The 15533-nt window shown below is 56.9% G+C and overlaps 1 protein-coding gene across 1 annotated transcript; it reads right to left on the bottom strand.

The window, feature by feature from the left end:
* Positions 1-260: 260 nt before the first annotated feature.
* Positions 261-14471, bottom strand: RAVER1 (ribonucleoprotein, PTB binding 1). The gene is made up of 14 exons (XM_090060525.1): positions 14165-14471; positions 10922-10988; positions 9414-9883; positions 8583-8774; positions 7739-7868; positions 7019-7119; positions 5114-5225; positions 4438-4688; positions 4209-4302; positions 3709-3851; positions 3428-3508; positions 2979-3113; positions 2019-2102; positions 261-1918 (listed from the first exon to the last, which is right to left on the bottom strand). The coding sequence occupies exons 1-14, from the start codon at positions 14402-14404 to the stop codon at positions 1772-1774; spliced, it is 2247 nt and encodes a 748-aa protein (XP_089916651.1). The 5' UTR covers positions 14405-14471; the 3' UTR covers positions 261-1771.
* Positions 14472-15533: the final 1062 nt, after the last annotated feature.

Raw genomic sequence — 15533 nt, 5'->3', positions numbered from 1 at the left:
CACAAGCCAGCAAAGCACGGAGGGGGCCCAAATAATTCACTGTCACACCCACAGTGAAGCAGATCTGGCAGTGCCCTGAGGGGTCCAGCTCATTGGTAGAGGGACACATGAACAAGCCCCTGTCAACCAAACACCTGAATCACCGCTGAAACCAGCCCAGCCAGCTCCTGGACCTGGCCCAGCCTGAAGTGGAAAGTGGCTGCTCTCAGTGTAAGGAAAACGATGACATGGCTGCAGCACGTGTACAAAGAGAACAAGGCTTGATATAAATATAGTTTTACTTTAGAAAGGCAAGATCCAGCTCGGGAGATTCTGAATCCCCAGACAAGTACAGCAACCCAGACCATATCTACAGTAGAAACATGATAGCAAGTTTAGAAACCCAAAAAAAGTGCTGAGGAAGGGAGGCTCCACAGGCCCAGCACCACACACACACCCACTCACAAAGGGGCAGGCAGATCCATCCCCAGCGCTGCACTTGGTCCTTGGCCACTGGGGGTACAGCCCTGCTTTGGAAATCCGCAGGCTCCACCCAGCGCTCAGAGCCAGCTGTTTCTCTGTAGCTTGCAGTTAAGATTGCAACACCTGAAGCTCCTCCTGGTCTGCCACTGCAGCTTCAGGGAAAACGTAGCTGCAGAGAGAAAGAATGCTAGCAGCTTGAATGTTGTGCTCCATGGGCCTTGGTCTGCCCCACTTGGGCTTCAGCATGGGGCTGGGAGGTGTGGACACACCCTGAGATCCAGCTGGCAGGGAGCCACATCCAGGATGGCTGGCACACAGTAGTGGGTTCCAAGTACCAGCCATCACTGGGAGAGCACACGGGGGACCCTTGCCCCCAACAGGAATCTCAAAAACAAGGGCTCCTGCCCAGTAGAAAAACTAAGGAAGCTCCACTTCCAGCAGGCCAGGATCTCTGCCCTAACAAGTCAAAAAAGAAAAGGAAATAAAAGCAAGCGGGAAATTACAGGGCCAACTTATAACCCCCATTGGCAGCAGCACTGCAAGCAAAAGGCAGCGCTGAAGTTATTAAAAAAAAGGGGAACAGGAGTGCAAAGAGTCAGAGGCTGGGCTGAGCCACAGGCTTGACAAGGCCCACAGTGCACTGCATCTTGGGCACACACTGACGGATCCCACAGGGCAAGGCAGGGAACCCAGCAGTTCCACCTTGGTGCTGCAGCATCAACAGGATCCTGCATGCTTCTCAGTTGTCCCCAGCATGGGGCCCACAAGAATCAATGCCACTGCAGGCATCACGGTTGCAGCAAGGAACCTCAGAGAGTCCAGTCATGTTTCTTTCTCTGAAGCAAAGTTTTTAAGGTTGGAAACACGTGGGTCTTCCTGAGGCCTCCTGTCCTGACCCAAGACCTCAGGCAGGGTGGAAATACAGCTCCCAGTGACAGCACTCCAAACCCAGCAGCTTCTTCAGGCCATCACTTAGGATCCCTGGTAATGCCAAAGGTGGCAGACACGGCTCTGCTCTCGCAGGGATGCATCTCCATGGCTGAGGGAGGTCCAGTTCAGTCCAGACATCCACCTCCTCTCTGCTGGTATCACAGGGCAAGGAAAACAGCAACCACTGCAGAAAAACCCTGTCCCCTGGCTGGGAAATGCGTAGGGCAGCTGAATCTGTCACATGCACACTTAAAAAACTCAAAATCCAGACGATGTTAAAAAAAAAGGTTTTTACAAGATTTACACTTCAGGGGATGGAGAGGAAGAAGGGGAAAGGGGGTGGGGGGCTAGAGCATGAGTGAGCTTTGGCGTGAAGGGGTTAAAATATCCTCTTCCGCTTCAGGTAGGAATCTGCATAGTGGCCACCTAGGCCCTGAGAATGCTGCCCCACGTAGCCACCCTCTGGGCTGGGCTCTGGAGATGGTAGCAGGTGGGAAAAGGCCCGTTTCTGCCCGCCAACTGGAGTCTGGAAGAGACAGATGAGGGGGGGCTGAGTGTGCAAGCATGGGCAGGGGAACCTGCAGAGCCAGCAGCCAGCTACCCCCCCCCAGCTCCCAGCCACTCACCTTCATGTGGGAACCATGTGAGTGACTGTTTGGTCCCAGACCCAGGATGTTGTCTCCAGTGCCCACTGGGGGCATCCCAACAGCCTGGAAGAGAAGCGGAAGGTCAGACTATACTTTCAGGGATTATTTAGATGAAGTGTAGATCAAGTGGGGGTATCTCAATCCCAAGATCCTTGGGTTTAAGCCTGCACATAGGATGCCTGCCAATGGATTTGGAAGTATCTGAAGTCCCAGAATGAGAGCCTGGGATAGAGCATGCTCACCAGTTATAGTGCCATACATGGTGTTTAAAATGTTTGAGTTCTTCCTGCTCAATCAATATGGGTTTTGGAACAACTGAGCTCTGGTCAATCAATGTGATTTGGAACTGATTTGGCTGATTTGACTTGGAACATGAAATATATTAATAAAAATAAATAAGTAAAAGAGATGAAATAAAAAAAGGGGAATGTCAGTGCTGCCATGTTGTGCCCAGGGGGCTCCATGCCTCTTTGCTGTGCCAGGCTCCATGCCCTATGGCAGAGGCAGCCATGCTCGTGGCCAGCCTGGCAGTGAGGGCCAAGCCCAGGGCCCAAGTAGGCACCAACTACCCTGTGGCCCAGGGATGAGGGACACAGGGGCCATTCAACCCCAGGTGGGGCTGAGAACCACATGAGCTAACTGGACATGGATGGTCTACAAGGGGATGTAGAGCAGCAGCCAGGAGACGCCTGGCAGGGGAGTCAGGTTCTGCCTGCCCCCTGCAATCCAATGACACCAGACAGAGCATGATCAGTCCCGTGTTGAGCCCTGCCTGCTTTAACAAGACTGGGACTCAGCCCCAGCCCTGCTGGAAGGCAGCTCAGACTGGGAATGACACCTCACCATCCCAGCTGGAAGCAATTGCAGATAAAGTCCTCACTTTGCCTCAGCCCCAGTCCAGTCTGCACTAAGGCCCAAATGCCGCAACAAGTGCCTTACTTTGTTCAGGTGGCTTTGCTTCAGCCCTGCTTGTAGGCCACTGGTGAAGTAGGAGCTGGGGGACCCTGAGTAGAAGGGTGGCAGGGGCGACCCCAGACTGCTGCGCTCAAATGCAGGGGATGATGGTGCCGGTGCCTGGAAGAGAAGCAGCTCCACGTTATGGCCCTGGGCAGAACTTGGAGATCCGTGTGCCCTCCCCACCCTGGTGCAACAGACAGGACAGCAGGCCAGAGGCAACTGCCCCAGCACCCCAAAGGCCCCATGGATCACTTGGAATGGCCCAGGCACCACAGGCTAGAGGTGTGTAGCAGTACAAGCAGAAGTGGAAGAACAGGGCACTGAGGAGGGCAGAGGTGGAAGCAGCAGGTGGATGTGGGCCCGGGCACCCCACACACAAGTGGTAACTGACAGCTTAGTTCCTGGAGCTTTGGAGCCTCCCCGGCACTCACCTTGTGCCGGCTGTGCCCAAAGCTGCCCAGCAGGGGCCCTGCAGGCTCTCTTGTTGTGGGGTACAGACGGGATCCCAAGTCCTGCCCGGAGAGAGAGATAAGGTTTGTACACAAGCAGCAGCCAGAGGGAACCCTGTTTGTAGGCTGCAGCAGAAAGAGGGGGAACTAAAGGAGAGGAATGTGTGTGTGTAGAACTTAGGTGTCCCACACCATTGTATGCACCCCACTCCCCTTGCCCCATGCCTGCAATCCTGTCTATGGGGCAGATGCTACACACTCACTGGCTGGTAGTCGAAGACGTAGCTGTCTCCTGCCAGCCCAGGTGAGGGCAGCAGTGGCTCTGACAGGGATGATGGTGGAAGCCGGGGGTTGGAGACATTGCCCAGCATGCCAGTTTTGAGGCTGAAGGTTTTGCCAGCTGCACCTGCAAGTAGAGCAGAGCCCAGCATCATTACCAGCACCCAGACAGGCAGCCAAGGGCAGGCTGAGCCAGTTGGGCAGGAACAAAGTAGCAGAGGAGCTCATGGCACCTCCCTGCTACCCCTCTCCCCCAGGGAGCAACTGCCTCACCCCAGCTGAATCAGCCTTGCTGTTCCTTTCCCTGGCAGGAATCTGCCTGCCCAAGGCTGGTCCCTAAAGAGCAGAACACCCCTGGATCTCAAGTCAGGGGTGGAGGATCCTCACCCATGCTCATAAGCCCAACACAGGGGGGCCTGGACTTGCTGTCGATGGAGGTGGGACAACCAGCCCCTTGCAGCACCCCCTGCCCCTTGCTGCTCACCTCCAAGGCTGCCAGCAGGCAGGAGGCTGTGCAGGTTCAAGTAGGGGTTCAGAGGAATTTTGAAGTCTTTAGGTGGCTCCCCCAGGAGCGAGACCTGCAGGACAAAGAGCCTGGGTGTGATTCCCAGTAGCACTGAACTGCTGTGGCCTGCCATGCTCACAGGATGGTCAGGGTGGTGCTGGCCCCCACTTAAAGGCCCAAGAGGTGGGGGTGCTGCTGCCCATCTTACCCCAGATGCAGGAGATCCATTCTCACTCTGCTTTGGTTTCTGGAGCCCACTGATGACAGATCCCAGGAGGGAGGAGGTAAGGCCCTGCAGGGCTGGTGGTGTGCCTGGTGCTGGACTCAGCTGGGCACTCAGCACAGGCGTCTCCCGCTCCACTCCCATGGGCCCCAGGAAGGGTGCCAGGGGCATGTTGGTGGAGGGCAGGATTGGCGACTTTACATGCCCCTGTGCCATGTCAGCTGGGAGGGGCCCACCTGCAGATAAGACAATGCGGCTTCACTGACAAAGCCCCTGGACGGCTCTAAGCAGCCTCCAGCCAGGACCTCCCTTCACACCTCAGCCCGCACCCTGCACAACCCTGCCCCAGAGAACTGCCACTCCCACGCAGCCCTGGCCATAGGCCCCATCTGCCACCCAGAGGCAGTGTTGCTGATGTGCCAATGGACTCAGACCCAGAACCTACAGCTCCCCCCACACCCTTGAGCCACAGCTAGCCCAGAAGCTATCTGCTGCCGCTCAGGGGCTATTTCTCCAGCCAAGGAATGTTGAGTTGCATGAGCAATGCACATAGTGGCCAGCTGAATGTCTGCACCACTCGCCACAGAACATCACTGCCCCCACATGGCTAGGAAGGACAAGCAACTACTAGTGGAATCCCTGAGCCCTGATGAGCCATTACCTGAGGGGAGCTCTCCCAGCAGCTGGCTGGCAGGCTGTGCTGCAGTGCTTGCCATCCCCAGAGCACTGTGCTGCAGCGAGCTGAGGGGAGAGTCCCCCAGGATCCCAGGCTTCTGTGGGAAAGACACAAGTTAAACATCAGGGCAAATGGCACAGCTGGAGCCCTCAGCTCTGGATGCCAGCATGGTGTCAAGCCAAGGAACCCTTGTTAGAAGCCACCCCAAACATGTGGATGCCCATGGAGGCCCTGGGCTGTGAGGGTGGCAGCATGGCACCACCAGCTGCATCTCAGGTAAGCAAGAGGCTAAACTCCTTTGCCCTCCAACCCCAGGGCAGTGGCACCCAACCCCATGCCCAGACAGTGCTATCGCAGAGGCACGTGTTTCCTCAGTGCAGAGAAGTGAGGCGTTTATATACATGCAGAGACGTTGGGGGAAGAAGGTCCTGGCATGCATTGTGCTCAGGGCCTGGCAGTGTGTCCCTGCTTGGAGGCTCAAGGCTCTCCTAAAGTAGAACAGGAAGACTTGGGCTGCAACCATGTGGGATTGAAACCAGAGCAGCCAATGCTCCCAGCCTACCGAATTCCCTGCCCCGGCCTGCGAGGACGCAGCAGTGGCACTGAGGCCTGTGTGCTCTGGCTGCCGTTCTCCCAAGCCACACATCTATGTCACCAACGCATCACACAGTTGCTGACCTCAGCCAAACCCAGGAGTTGGCATGGCTTGGAGTCAGGCTCCAGAGCCCAATCAAGCAGCCCGTCAGAGCTCATCAAGCCCCTACTGATGTTCAGGTCATTATGGGCCAGGCTGTGACAGGATGCCTGCCCTCAGGTCCTGGCTCCCTTGATCCAGTTCATAGAAGTCTGCTGGCTGCAGCCCTGCCTAAGTCCTACACTGGGCCAGCAGGTCAGAGCACCCTGGCTGTGCTCCCCTGCAGCTGGGCCAATGGTGAGGTACATTGCTGCTACCATCAGGTGGATAACAGGGGCAGATGAGCTTCTGGGCCAGTACCATCCACACCTGCTCTCAGCCCTGGGTTGGCTGCAGCCATGGCCAGGCACAGGGCACTGCATGGCACAGGCTGCCCGACCTCTGCTGATGTACATGTCACACAGAGGCCACTCCTACCTTTCACACTGAACATAGATTGATTTTCCTTGTTCTGCAGCAGCCTGACAGACCTGGGTATGTAGTAGTAGGGCACTCCTCAGCCTTGCCAGCTAGGGCACAATGCAGAGCAGGAAAGACTAGAAAGATATAGGTCACTTGGGGACGGCTGAGGGAGCAAGTGGAAGACAGCAAAAGCTGACATTGTGCCAGCCTCAGCATGCTGCGTTTCCCACTCACTGTCTGGCACAGAGCATAACACTACCAGGGGACAAAGCCAGGAACATGGCAAGGCAGTCCGCCAGAAGTGGAGGTGGTGTGACGCTGGTTGGAAGGGAGGGCTTGGGCCTGTCCCTCCCCCTATGGTGCTGGCAGCTGAAGAGTTGTGATTAAACCTTTTGGAGTAGGTGAGTGAGTGCTGCATGCCTAAATTGAGATGCTGGGTGTGGGGTGGGACACGGACACTTGCAGTGCATGTACAAGAGGAGAGGTCTGCTCCCCAGCCAGTGACAGCCTCCTAGAGACCCAGCTGGAATAGAGTGTGGGAGGGAGAAGCCCATTCCCCTGTGAGTCAGATGCTAACCACAGCTGAGAGGGGACAACCTGGCAGGCAAAGTTCTCGGCACAAATCCTCACAGCCGCAGGTTCAGTATGTTCCTACCCAGCGCAGGTTGGCCTTTGGCCCCCAGGGTGTACTCATCAGTGCTTCCCAAGCACTACCAGCACCCAAGTATGGAGGCATAAGCAGCCGAAGGCAGCCCAAGAACCTGCCGAGGTAGAGGCAGGGGGTTGCCCAATACCTGCTGAGCTTGTGTCTGGTGCTGCAGTGCCAGCTGGAGCAGAGCTGTGGACAGAGCTGGGCTGGTCATGAGAGGCAGTGACGGGGCAGCACCGAGGATGCCTGAAAAGAAAGCGGGTAGCATGGTCATTTTGGCAGCCTCCTATGATGGAGCATGTGCAGCTATGCAGGGATATCTCATCATCCAGTGTTAAATGGTCTCCAGAGTTGGGACTCTGTGCCCATCTGCTCCCTTACTACCTTTCAAAGGCCTTCACAAAGGAGATGGTTTGGAAAGCCCCAGGCAAACAGGCAGGAAGTCCCCCTACCTACTGCCTGCCTGTGCCCTGACCCAGTATGGCCAGGCCACAGAAAGAGTAGCCACAGTATAGGATGGGGGGGATTGATGAACACTGAGCCTGCCCAGGGGTCAGGTTCCTGGGAAAATGTGCCTGGCTCATACATGAGTGCAAGTCTCCCTGCCCAGGGACCAGCCTGAAGCCTACTGCCTGGCAGGTTCATTACTGGGTCACTCTGCTTCATGCACCAGTTGTCATCCTTAGTGTAAAAGGAGAAAGCCGAAAAGTGCCACTGATGGCTCACAGCCACCCCCAACCACCCTCAGCTCATGTAGCCCAGAGCCACCCCCACAGTGGCCCTCATGAATGAAGAGCTCAGCGCCCCAGCATAGAACCTGTAGGGCCCTTGGGTGCCCCACAAGAGGGGCCAGACTCAGTCTTACCCTGCTTTCCGCTGACGGCACCATGGAGCAGGGGGTTGAGCAGCAGCTGGAGTGAGGCTGGGTTCCCCAGGCTGTTGAGGATCTGGAGGAGGTTAGGCTCAGGCAGGAGGCCTTTCCCACGGTTAAGGGCCTGGGGGAAAGGTCAGAGTCATAATCAAGTGCTCGCTTTCACCCGTGCCCATGGTTGGACCCTGGATGCTTCTTGCAGGTTCTCAGGGAGGGCAAGGAGTTTGCAACAGTTCCAGAGTTGATACCTATGGCCAACGTAAGGCCAACGGCTTTCCACATCTAGCCCTCACAGTGGCTGGGCCTACGAGACCTTTGATGCCATGGCTGCCAAAGGCAAATGTGCCACTGGGAGGGGAAGGGAAATTCCCGAGTTCTGCTACTCCATGGTTTGGTTTGTGCTGAAGTAGCATGGACACCCCTCCCCCCACACAAAGAATACAAGCATCAGGGCCCTCTAAGCTTCTGCTTCAACAAAATTGCCATTTTAGACCTTGCTGCTGGCACCCCTGATCCCCATCTCAGCCATGGGGGCCTGTGTTCCCCACTGCCATCAGCCAGGTTGAGAATCAGGCAGAGCCTGCCCAGTCACAGCAGCCAAACCAGCCTGCGCAGAGCAGCATACCCCAGCTTCCTGGAAGAAAGCTTGGGACTGGGCTGAGGGACGTTTGCAAGGACAGGTCACTACGTCCATCAGCTGGACAATCAACAACAGCCTGCTCTGGGCTGCAGCAAGGACAGCGCTAGGACCAGACAGGAAGGGGAGCAAGCAGGAGGGAGAGAGCAGGGACAAGACTGAGCTCTATGAATGTCTGAGAGGGGCCAAGCATGGCCTTACCGTTGCTTGGGCAGCAATTAGCGCAGCTAGCATGCTGCGGCCAGGGGGACCTGGGGCACAGAAAGACACTCGAATGTGGTTCCCAGCGAGCAGTAGCCCATCCGTGGCCTGTTGGACCGTCTCTGTCATCTCTGCTGACTCATACTCCAGTACTGCAAAGCCTTTCAGCTGCCCATCCTGTCCATAAGCCAGCTACACAGGGATGAGGTTGGGAAAAGACACTGAGCACAAGAGAACATGGGCTGCTAGCACAGAGACTGCAAAGTCAGAGAGGGGCACCTATGCCAGCTGGACCTGCAGGGGCTTTGCATGCTTAGGGCTGCCCATGTTCCCTGCATCCTTGCGCTGGATTTTGCCCTTATACCAATGCGCCTGGCCCCCTGCTCCAGCATCCAGATACCACGTGCACTGGCAAAAATCTCACAGCAAGCTGGAATGCAGCTCAAAGCCCACGGCTGAGCTGGAGGTGGTGCCACAGCTTCGACATCAATTACAGACAGGACACACCTCAGGCCTGGGGCAAAGGCCAAGCTCAGTGGGGCTTGAGCTCTCTGCTCCCCTGCACTGCTTTGAGTCCCAGCCCCAGAGCTCCCCCTAACCTGTGGGTCTCCCATGAAGGCCCCCACTAGAGGGATATGAGCACATTTGTGCCCTATCAGCCTGGATTTGCTTAAGTGGGAAACAAACTCAGACTGAGAGGGAAATCTCCCTTGCACAGCTGGTGAGAGCATGTCTGCAGCAGGCACTGAGCTGTGGAGAGCACCAGCTGCTAAGTCCCTTGGGCTTTGGTGGCTGCACCCTTCAGGGAAGCCCTCCCCTCCCATGGCTCACCTGGCAGAAGGTGGGGGCACCAGCAGCCGAAAAGGCCTGGCGCAGCTCCTCCAGGTCCCCATAGTTGTGAGGCAGCTTGTCTACGCACAAGCACTTGGAGTGCAGCAGGTCAGGGGTGAGCTGGCTGACATCTGTCCAGTGCACATACAGTGTCCGTGTGCCCAGCTGTTTGCCTAGCAGGTCAGACTTGGCACGGGCAGCCGAGTCCTTCTTCATGTACTCCACAAAACCATAGCCCTTGGAATGCCCACTGTGGGCACTGTACACAAGGAAACAGCGCTCCAGGTTGCCAAAGGGGCGCACCAGCTCCTCAAACTGCTGTTGGGTGTAGAGCCGTGGCAAATTGGCAATGCAAAGCAGTGCATCTGTGGGCTGCAGCTGCACCGAGATCTCTTTGTCCCGCAGCTTGCTCAGGTGGAACTTGTGGATGGCTGACTCTGCCTGCTCCCCATTCAGCAGGGTGATGAATGCTGTCGGGACAGTCAGGCCAAAGAAGGTGGTCAGCGCTTGCCAGCCATGTGTGTGGACCCACCCTCCACCATGGTCCTCAGGCCCAACATCACCACCCCCATCCCCCAAGATTACAGGAAATGTTGTGCTAAGGGCTCCAAGTTACTAGGAAGGACTCCACTTGCCAAGAGGCAGTTCCCGCCCCACTGGCGTTTTTCTGACTACCTCCATACACTCATGAGCCCCTGAAGGACAAGCCAAAGCCTTGGTTTAAGCTGGGGGAGGTGCCCTTGATGTCCTCAGAGCCCTCTGCTCCCCAAAGCCTAACAAGTGCAGACTCATGCAGTGTGTCCGACAATCCAGCCCCAGCACTTGCTGCTCAATCTCTTGGTTAAGGGCCTAAGGGGACAGGTGCCAGGTAGACTTTGGCTGTGCTACCCAACCATGGCCAAGGGTTCTATCCAACCCCAATTTAGTTGCCTCCACAGCAGGCACACAAGCAGCCACGAGCCACAGAGGTCCCATGCAACTCCCAGAGCATTTTCTGGCCACAAGACTGCTGGGCAGCCAGGGCTGAGAGAGCACTCAATGGACCTGGGCAGCCAGGAAGGGCAGTCTGGGAGAGCTGGGACCTGAGCAAATGCCTGTGGCTCAGCAGCCAGCAGGAACTACAGCCCTGGAGTTTGGAAAGCAAGGCAAACCCATGCTATACATAAAAATCTGCTGGGGCTTGAAGACCCACAGCTCCTAATGTGCCTCCTGCCAATACTAGCTACATTGTTAAGAGGATCTGAGGGGGAACTGAAGAAAGCCCACATACAAGGCACAGTGAGACCCAGACCCGCAGCTCTGTCCTGGCACAACACCCCAAGCCCAGCCAACCAGGTCAGCCCTGAGACTGCACCATGGTGCTGAGCCACTGCCTGGGGCACTGGGAGCCCATTCACTCCTGCACCCTGCAGGGGCCAAGCCGTCGGAACCCCTACGAGGCGCTCCCTATGGGAACTCCATGCCAGGCAGTCTGGCCTGTACGTGAGGTGCCTGGGAGCCCAACTCACCCGTGCCCTTGTACTTGTCCACAAAGCAGTACTTCAGTTCGTAGTCGCTCAGCAGGTCGTGAACTTCCTGCGCAGACAGCAGAGGTGAGAAGAGGGAAGCCATGTCACCAGCCAGCACAGTGCAGTGTGCTACCCCTCAACCCCAATAGTACAGGCAGCCTGCAAATGCCACCACATCCTGACCCAACCCCAATGCTATGTTCCAAGCACCCTGAAATCCTGCTCAGAGCCAGCTGCAATAGCTCTCCTCCAGCAGTCTCCCCTGCCTACAGCAAAGTCCATCCTTTCTGGCTAGAAGCAGCATCTGCCAGAAGACACCAGAACCAGGGCTAGTGCTTCTCAGGTGCCAAGACAAACGTCTCAGCAATTCCTGTCCAGAAACGCCCCATATGCTCAGGCAGGTCTGGGCTCTGTGCTCAACCAAACATAGCCTGACAAAGCTCACCACCTTCCAGCAGCTCCAGTCACTTCCTTCTGGTCAGCAGAGACCAAGGTTTGAAAAGGGCTTGCTGCCAGGAGTCTGAGCTACAGCTCCATGAGAGGCCAAGACTGGGCCCTGCTGCCACTGCCTGGACATTTTCACCATCCCTAGTTCCTGGATGACTCAGAGCTCTTTGGGCTGCACTCGCTTCTGGGCTCTCCATGCTCAGTGTCATCTCCGACAGCCCGAGACTGTCTTGCCTGGCCCAGAATAGGGGGGCCTCCCAAGCCATGCTCAGGGGATGATACCACACAGTAACAGGCAGCTTCACTGCTCTGCCTGGAGCAAAGTTCTCTGGTTGGGACCAGTCCGGGAGCCAGGAAATGTTTTTGCCATGGGACAGGAGAAGCTGAACCCAGGACAGGAGACTGGGGGCAATATGAACAAGGGGGGGGCCACAGCCTGACCCACAACAAGGAGGCTGGATTTCCCAAGTGACTAAGTTGACAGAAGCCCTGGCAGTGAGGGAGCCCTACAGCACCTAATCTCCCATTAAAAGTGGCTCTGGCAGGCAAAATCATCTTGGGCAAGAGGCCCCCCCACATGCTTTGGCTGCTTCCCAGGGCAAAGAGGTCTCAGCACTCCCAGAGAGATGTCTCAGCTGCTGGGTGCAGTAGGCTTTGGCAAGACAGCACAGGGTGGAAGGGGGAGGGGCAGGCTCCACCTTCCAGATACGCCTCTGCACTCAGCTGCTGCCTCGGGGAGTACTTTCATCCAGCAACCTGCTCAAGACTTTGCCCTTTGGAGCGACACTGTCAAGTTCCACGCCTAAAGTCTCCCAGTTGCCCAGGGGAGAAGTTGCCTCCACCAGCAGACAGACACGAGGGGGCAGGGAGGGAATGGAAACCTCATGGCACAGCCAGGAACAGAACCCTAAAATCCCACCACAGGCTCCCTGCCCCACCACAAACCTGCCTGCCTTGGAGGAAGGGCATGGGCAGAGTATAGTGGAGACAGGAGCCTTCTCCACAGTAAAGCCAGGCAGCACCAGATGTCCCAGCCACTGTGCTGCCCACAGCTGCCTGCCTGCCCCCCACCCCAAACAAGCCCTAGCCCAGGCCATCAGCACAACTTAGCCCCTGCGAACTGCTGCTGCAGAGAGATCCCAGTACATGCTTCTTGCTTCCGGAAATGCTAGTGGCTTGACTTCTGGGGCAGTGGACTGTGCCAGGAAGTCAAGTGACCCCCCTACAACAATGAGGGCAGGTCATGGGACCAGGCCATTACCTGCTGAGCTCATCGGAGGAAGCACAATAGCCATGTGGTACACAAGGACTTCCTGCAAAGTCTCATTGTTCTTCCCAGGTGCCCTCCACCAAGTGCCTGTGGGCAGAGCTGGGCATGTCAGCCAGGCAAAGAGAGGACAAGGAAAGGGCATGATCTCACAGCAGTGAGTGGGGGCAAGAGCCGTGTCAGGTTTAGGAAGAAAGCAACCCCCCCACCCACACGTGAATTTTGCTAAACAGGGTCTGAGTTCCAAGATGCTCCAAGCAGCGCATGACTAAAGCCATGAGACACTCACAGCTTCCTCACAGGGCTCGGCATGTTAGACACATGCAAGGCCCTGGGCACTGTGCAAGGCTCAGCTGGTTACACAAACACATACGTGTGCACACACTCATAGACTCAGGAGCAAAAGAAGACACAGCAAAATACAGTGACTTTGGCTTCTTCTTCAGAACTACCAGGAGCCAGGCACAGTTTGCTAAATGCAGCTTAAACTACCCAGGCTCCCTGCCACAAACTCCACCCAGCCACGCCCTCAAATCCCAAACCGAGGGCCATATGCTGGAACCAGTGAGTAAGACGCACAAGATGCAGAAATCTCAAGAGAGAACCAACTAACCACTGGGGCAAAAGGAACTACTGCTCAGCCAGGTTGGCTGGATAGCAGCTCCCCAGACGACAGAGATTTGTTGCTGAGGGGAGAGGCTGGTAATCGTAGCAGAGCAGCACAGCCAGCTACTGCTCGGAGATGCCCCAGCCTCACTGTGTTCCCAGCGTGCTGCTGAACCCTACCTATGGCTGCACCTGTTTCAGCACCACAGCGTGCATGACTCAGAACTTGAATGCTGCTGCCTCTTAGCTTTGGGCAAGGCATTTTTGCTGCTCTGTTGCATCTACCTGCCAGGAGGAGTGTGTGAGAAGGGATTAACCGAGGCCTGTAAAGGGCTCCTGAGCACCATGGGGGTGGAAGAGGTAGGAGCTCAGGTCTCAGCCAGAGAACGAAGCAGCAGTGTCGAGTAGCACCGAGGCCTGGGGAGCTTGTTAAGCTGACAGTGCCCAAGGACCCTGGGAGGAAGCTGGGACAGAAGTGGCACCCCAGCAAGCCAAGGAGAAGTGGCTCACCTCAGTTTAGGGAGTTGCCGACCTCCCACCCCAGCACCTGGACAGTCGCATCCTGTAGTCTTCTGCTGCTAAATGCCACTCCCTGGTGGGACCCACACCCCAGGCTGTCTGGGCTGAGACCTGGGCAGTCACAGCCCCCAACCACAGCCCTGCCCCACACAACACAAGCACCTGCTAAGCAGGTTCCCAAGGAGTCCCTGCATGGCCTCCTCCTGTCCCATCCCAGCCGCAAACCCTGACAGATACCTGCCCCTCCATGCCTGATGATCACACCCCTCCCTCCCACCCACAGCCCCAAAAACCGGCACTGCCCCGGCAAGGACCTAACTGTCCCCCCCACGACCCGGTATCTACAACCACCCCGGCAACCGCCGCTGTGCGCCTCCCCCCCCGGCCCCGTTAACCGCCCGCACCTGGTTGGTGACGTCGGCTGGCAGCCCACGGATCAGCACCTTGCGCCGGTTGCGGAACTGGCGCGCACTACGCTCCAGGCGGCTGTGCACCTCGGCCGCGTCCAGCGCGGGCAGCTCCTCCTCGGGCGCGCGGGCTTCGCCCGGGCCCGGCCCCGGCCCCGGCCCCGGCAGCGCCCCAGGGGGCTCAGGACTGGGAACTGACACGACGCCCGCCGCCGTCACCGATACCGCCGCCGCCATCTTGGGATCTCGCCGCCGCTCGGGACCATAGAGACGGGGCTAGCAGCAAGAGCGGCCCCAAGATGCCGCCTCCCGATTGGACCGACGGGGCGCTGCGCGGCCACTAGTACCGGGGCCACTCATTGGCCTAGGCCAAACCCAACCCACAAGGATTCGGGCAGCGTATTGGCCAGAGAAAGCCTCTCCCGCCTGGTAGCATCGCGCCTCTTGATTGGCTGGGCAAGGGTCGGCCCGGACGTCCAACCCTTAGCATACTGGGGGGCGCGCAGAGCCCCCTGGGTCGTCCAAAGCCCACAATCCCCTGCATTAACTTTCCAGTCACCCAGTATCCCACAATGCCTTTCATTGACTTTCCCAGCCCCGCAATATGCCATAACTCCGTGCCTTTGTTGCCCCCATTCTCCTGCATTGATCTCCCCTCTTCTGCCACTCCCCCACAGGACCTTCTCTGTTTTAATAACCCTCGTCGGCACCCCCACTTCTCTCCTCTCCTGGGGCTTGAGTTGTTTGTAGGATCCAGGCCACCTGGGAACTAAACAGGGCTGGGCCTGGCAAGCACTGGAATGGGAATCCCTGGGAGACTGGACAAGGAACCATGACCTGACACTTGGCCATGTTGGAAGCCAGCCCAAGACATGGTTCCAAATCAGGCCCTGCTACCCTCGCCAAGTAGATCTCCCACCACCCATGAGCACAAGGTGCTGTCCTGGCTGGTACTATAGTTATTTTCATACCACGCACCTGGCTCTGAAAGGGCATAAAGAAGGACGAGCTTCCCTTTGAACCAAACTGCTGAGAATCGCTGCCTCATGAGATGCACCTCAATTCTTGATCCTTTGCTGGTGGGTAAAAGCCGAGCATTGTCCGCTAATAAATCAAGTAGGACTTAAAGTAGCTAACAAATAAAGTAGCTTCCCATCCAGAACTGGCCAGGAGTGAACATGGCTGATCAGCTGCCCTAGCCATGCAATTGAAATCCTGCAACAAAGCAAAGCCTGCAGGCTGTAGGGCAGACTGCATGAGTGTAAGGGAGCTTACAGCTGATCTCACTTCATACTGCAAGTGCAGCAGCAACACAAACACCCAACACCTTTGGCAAGAGATGGCCTCCTTCCTCTGCCAACTGCCT

Source organism: Crocodylus siamensis, chromosome 8 (genome assembly GCF_052110815.1).
Source record: "Crocodylus siamensis isolate JL-2025a chromosome 8, ASM5211081v1, whole genome shotgun sequence".
Lineage (NCBI taxonomy): Eukaryota > Metazoa > Chordata > Crocodylia > Crocodylidae > Crocodylus > Crocodylus siamensis.
This window is presented reverse-complemented; position numbering and strand designations above follow the sequence as displayed.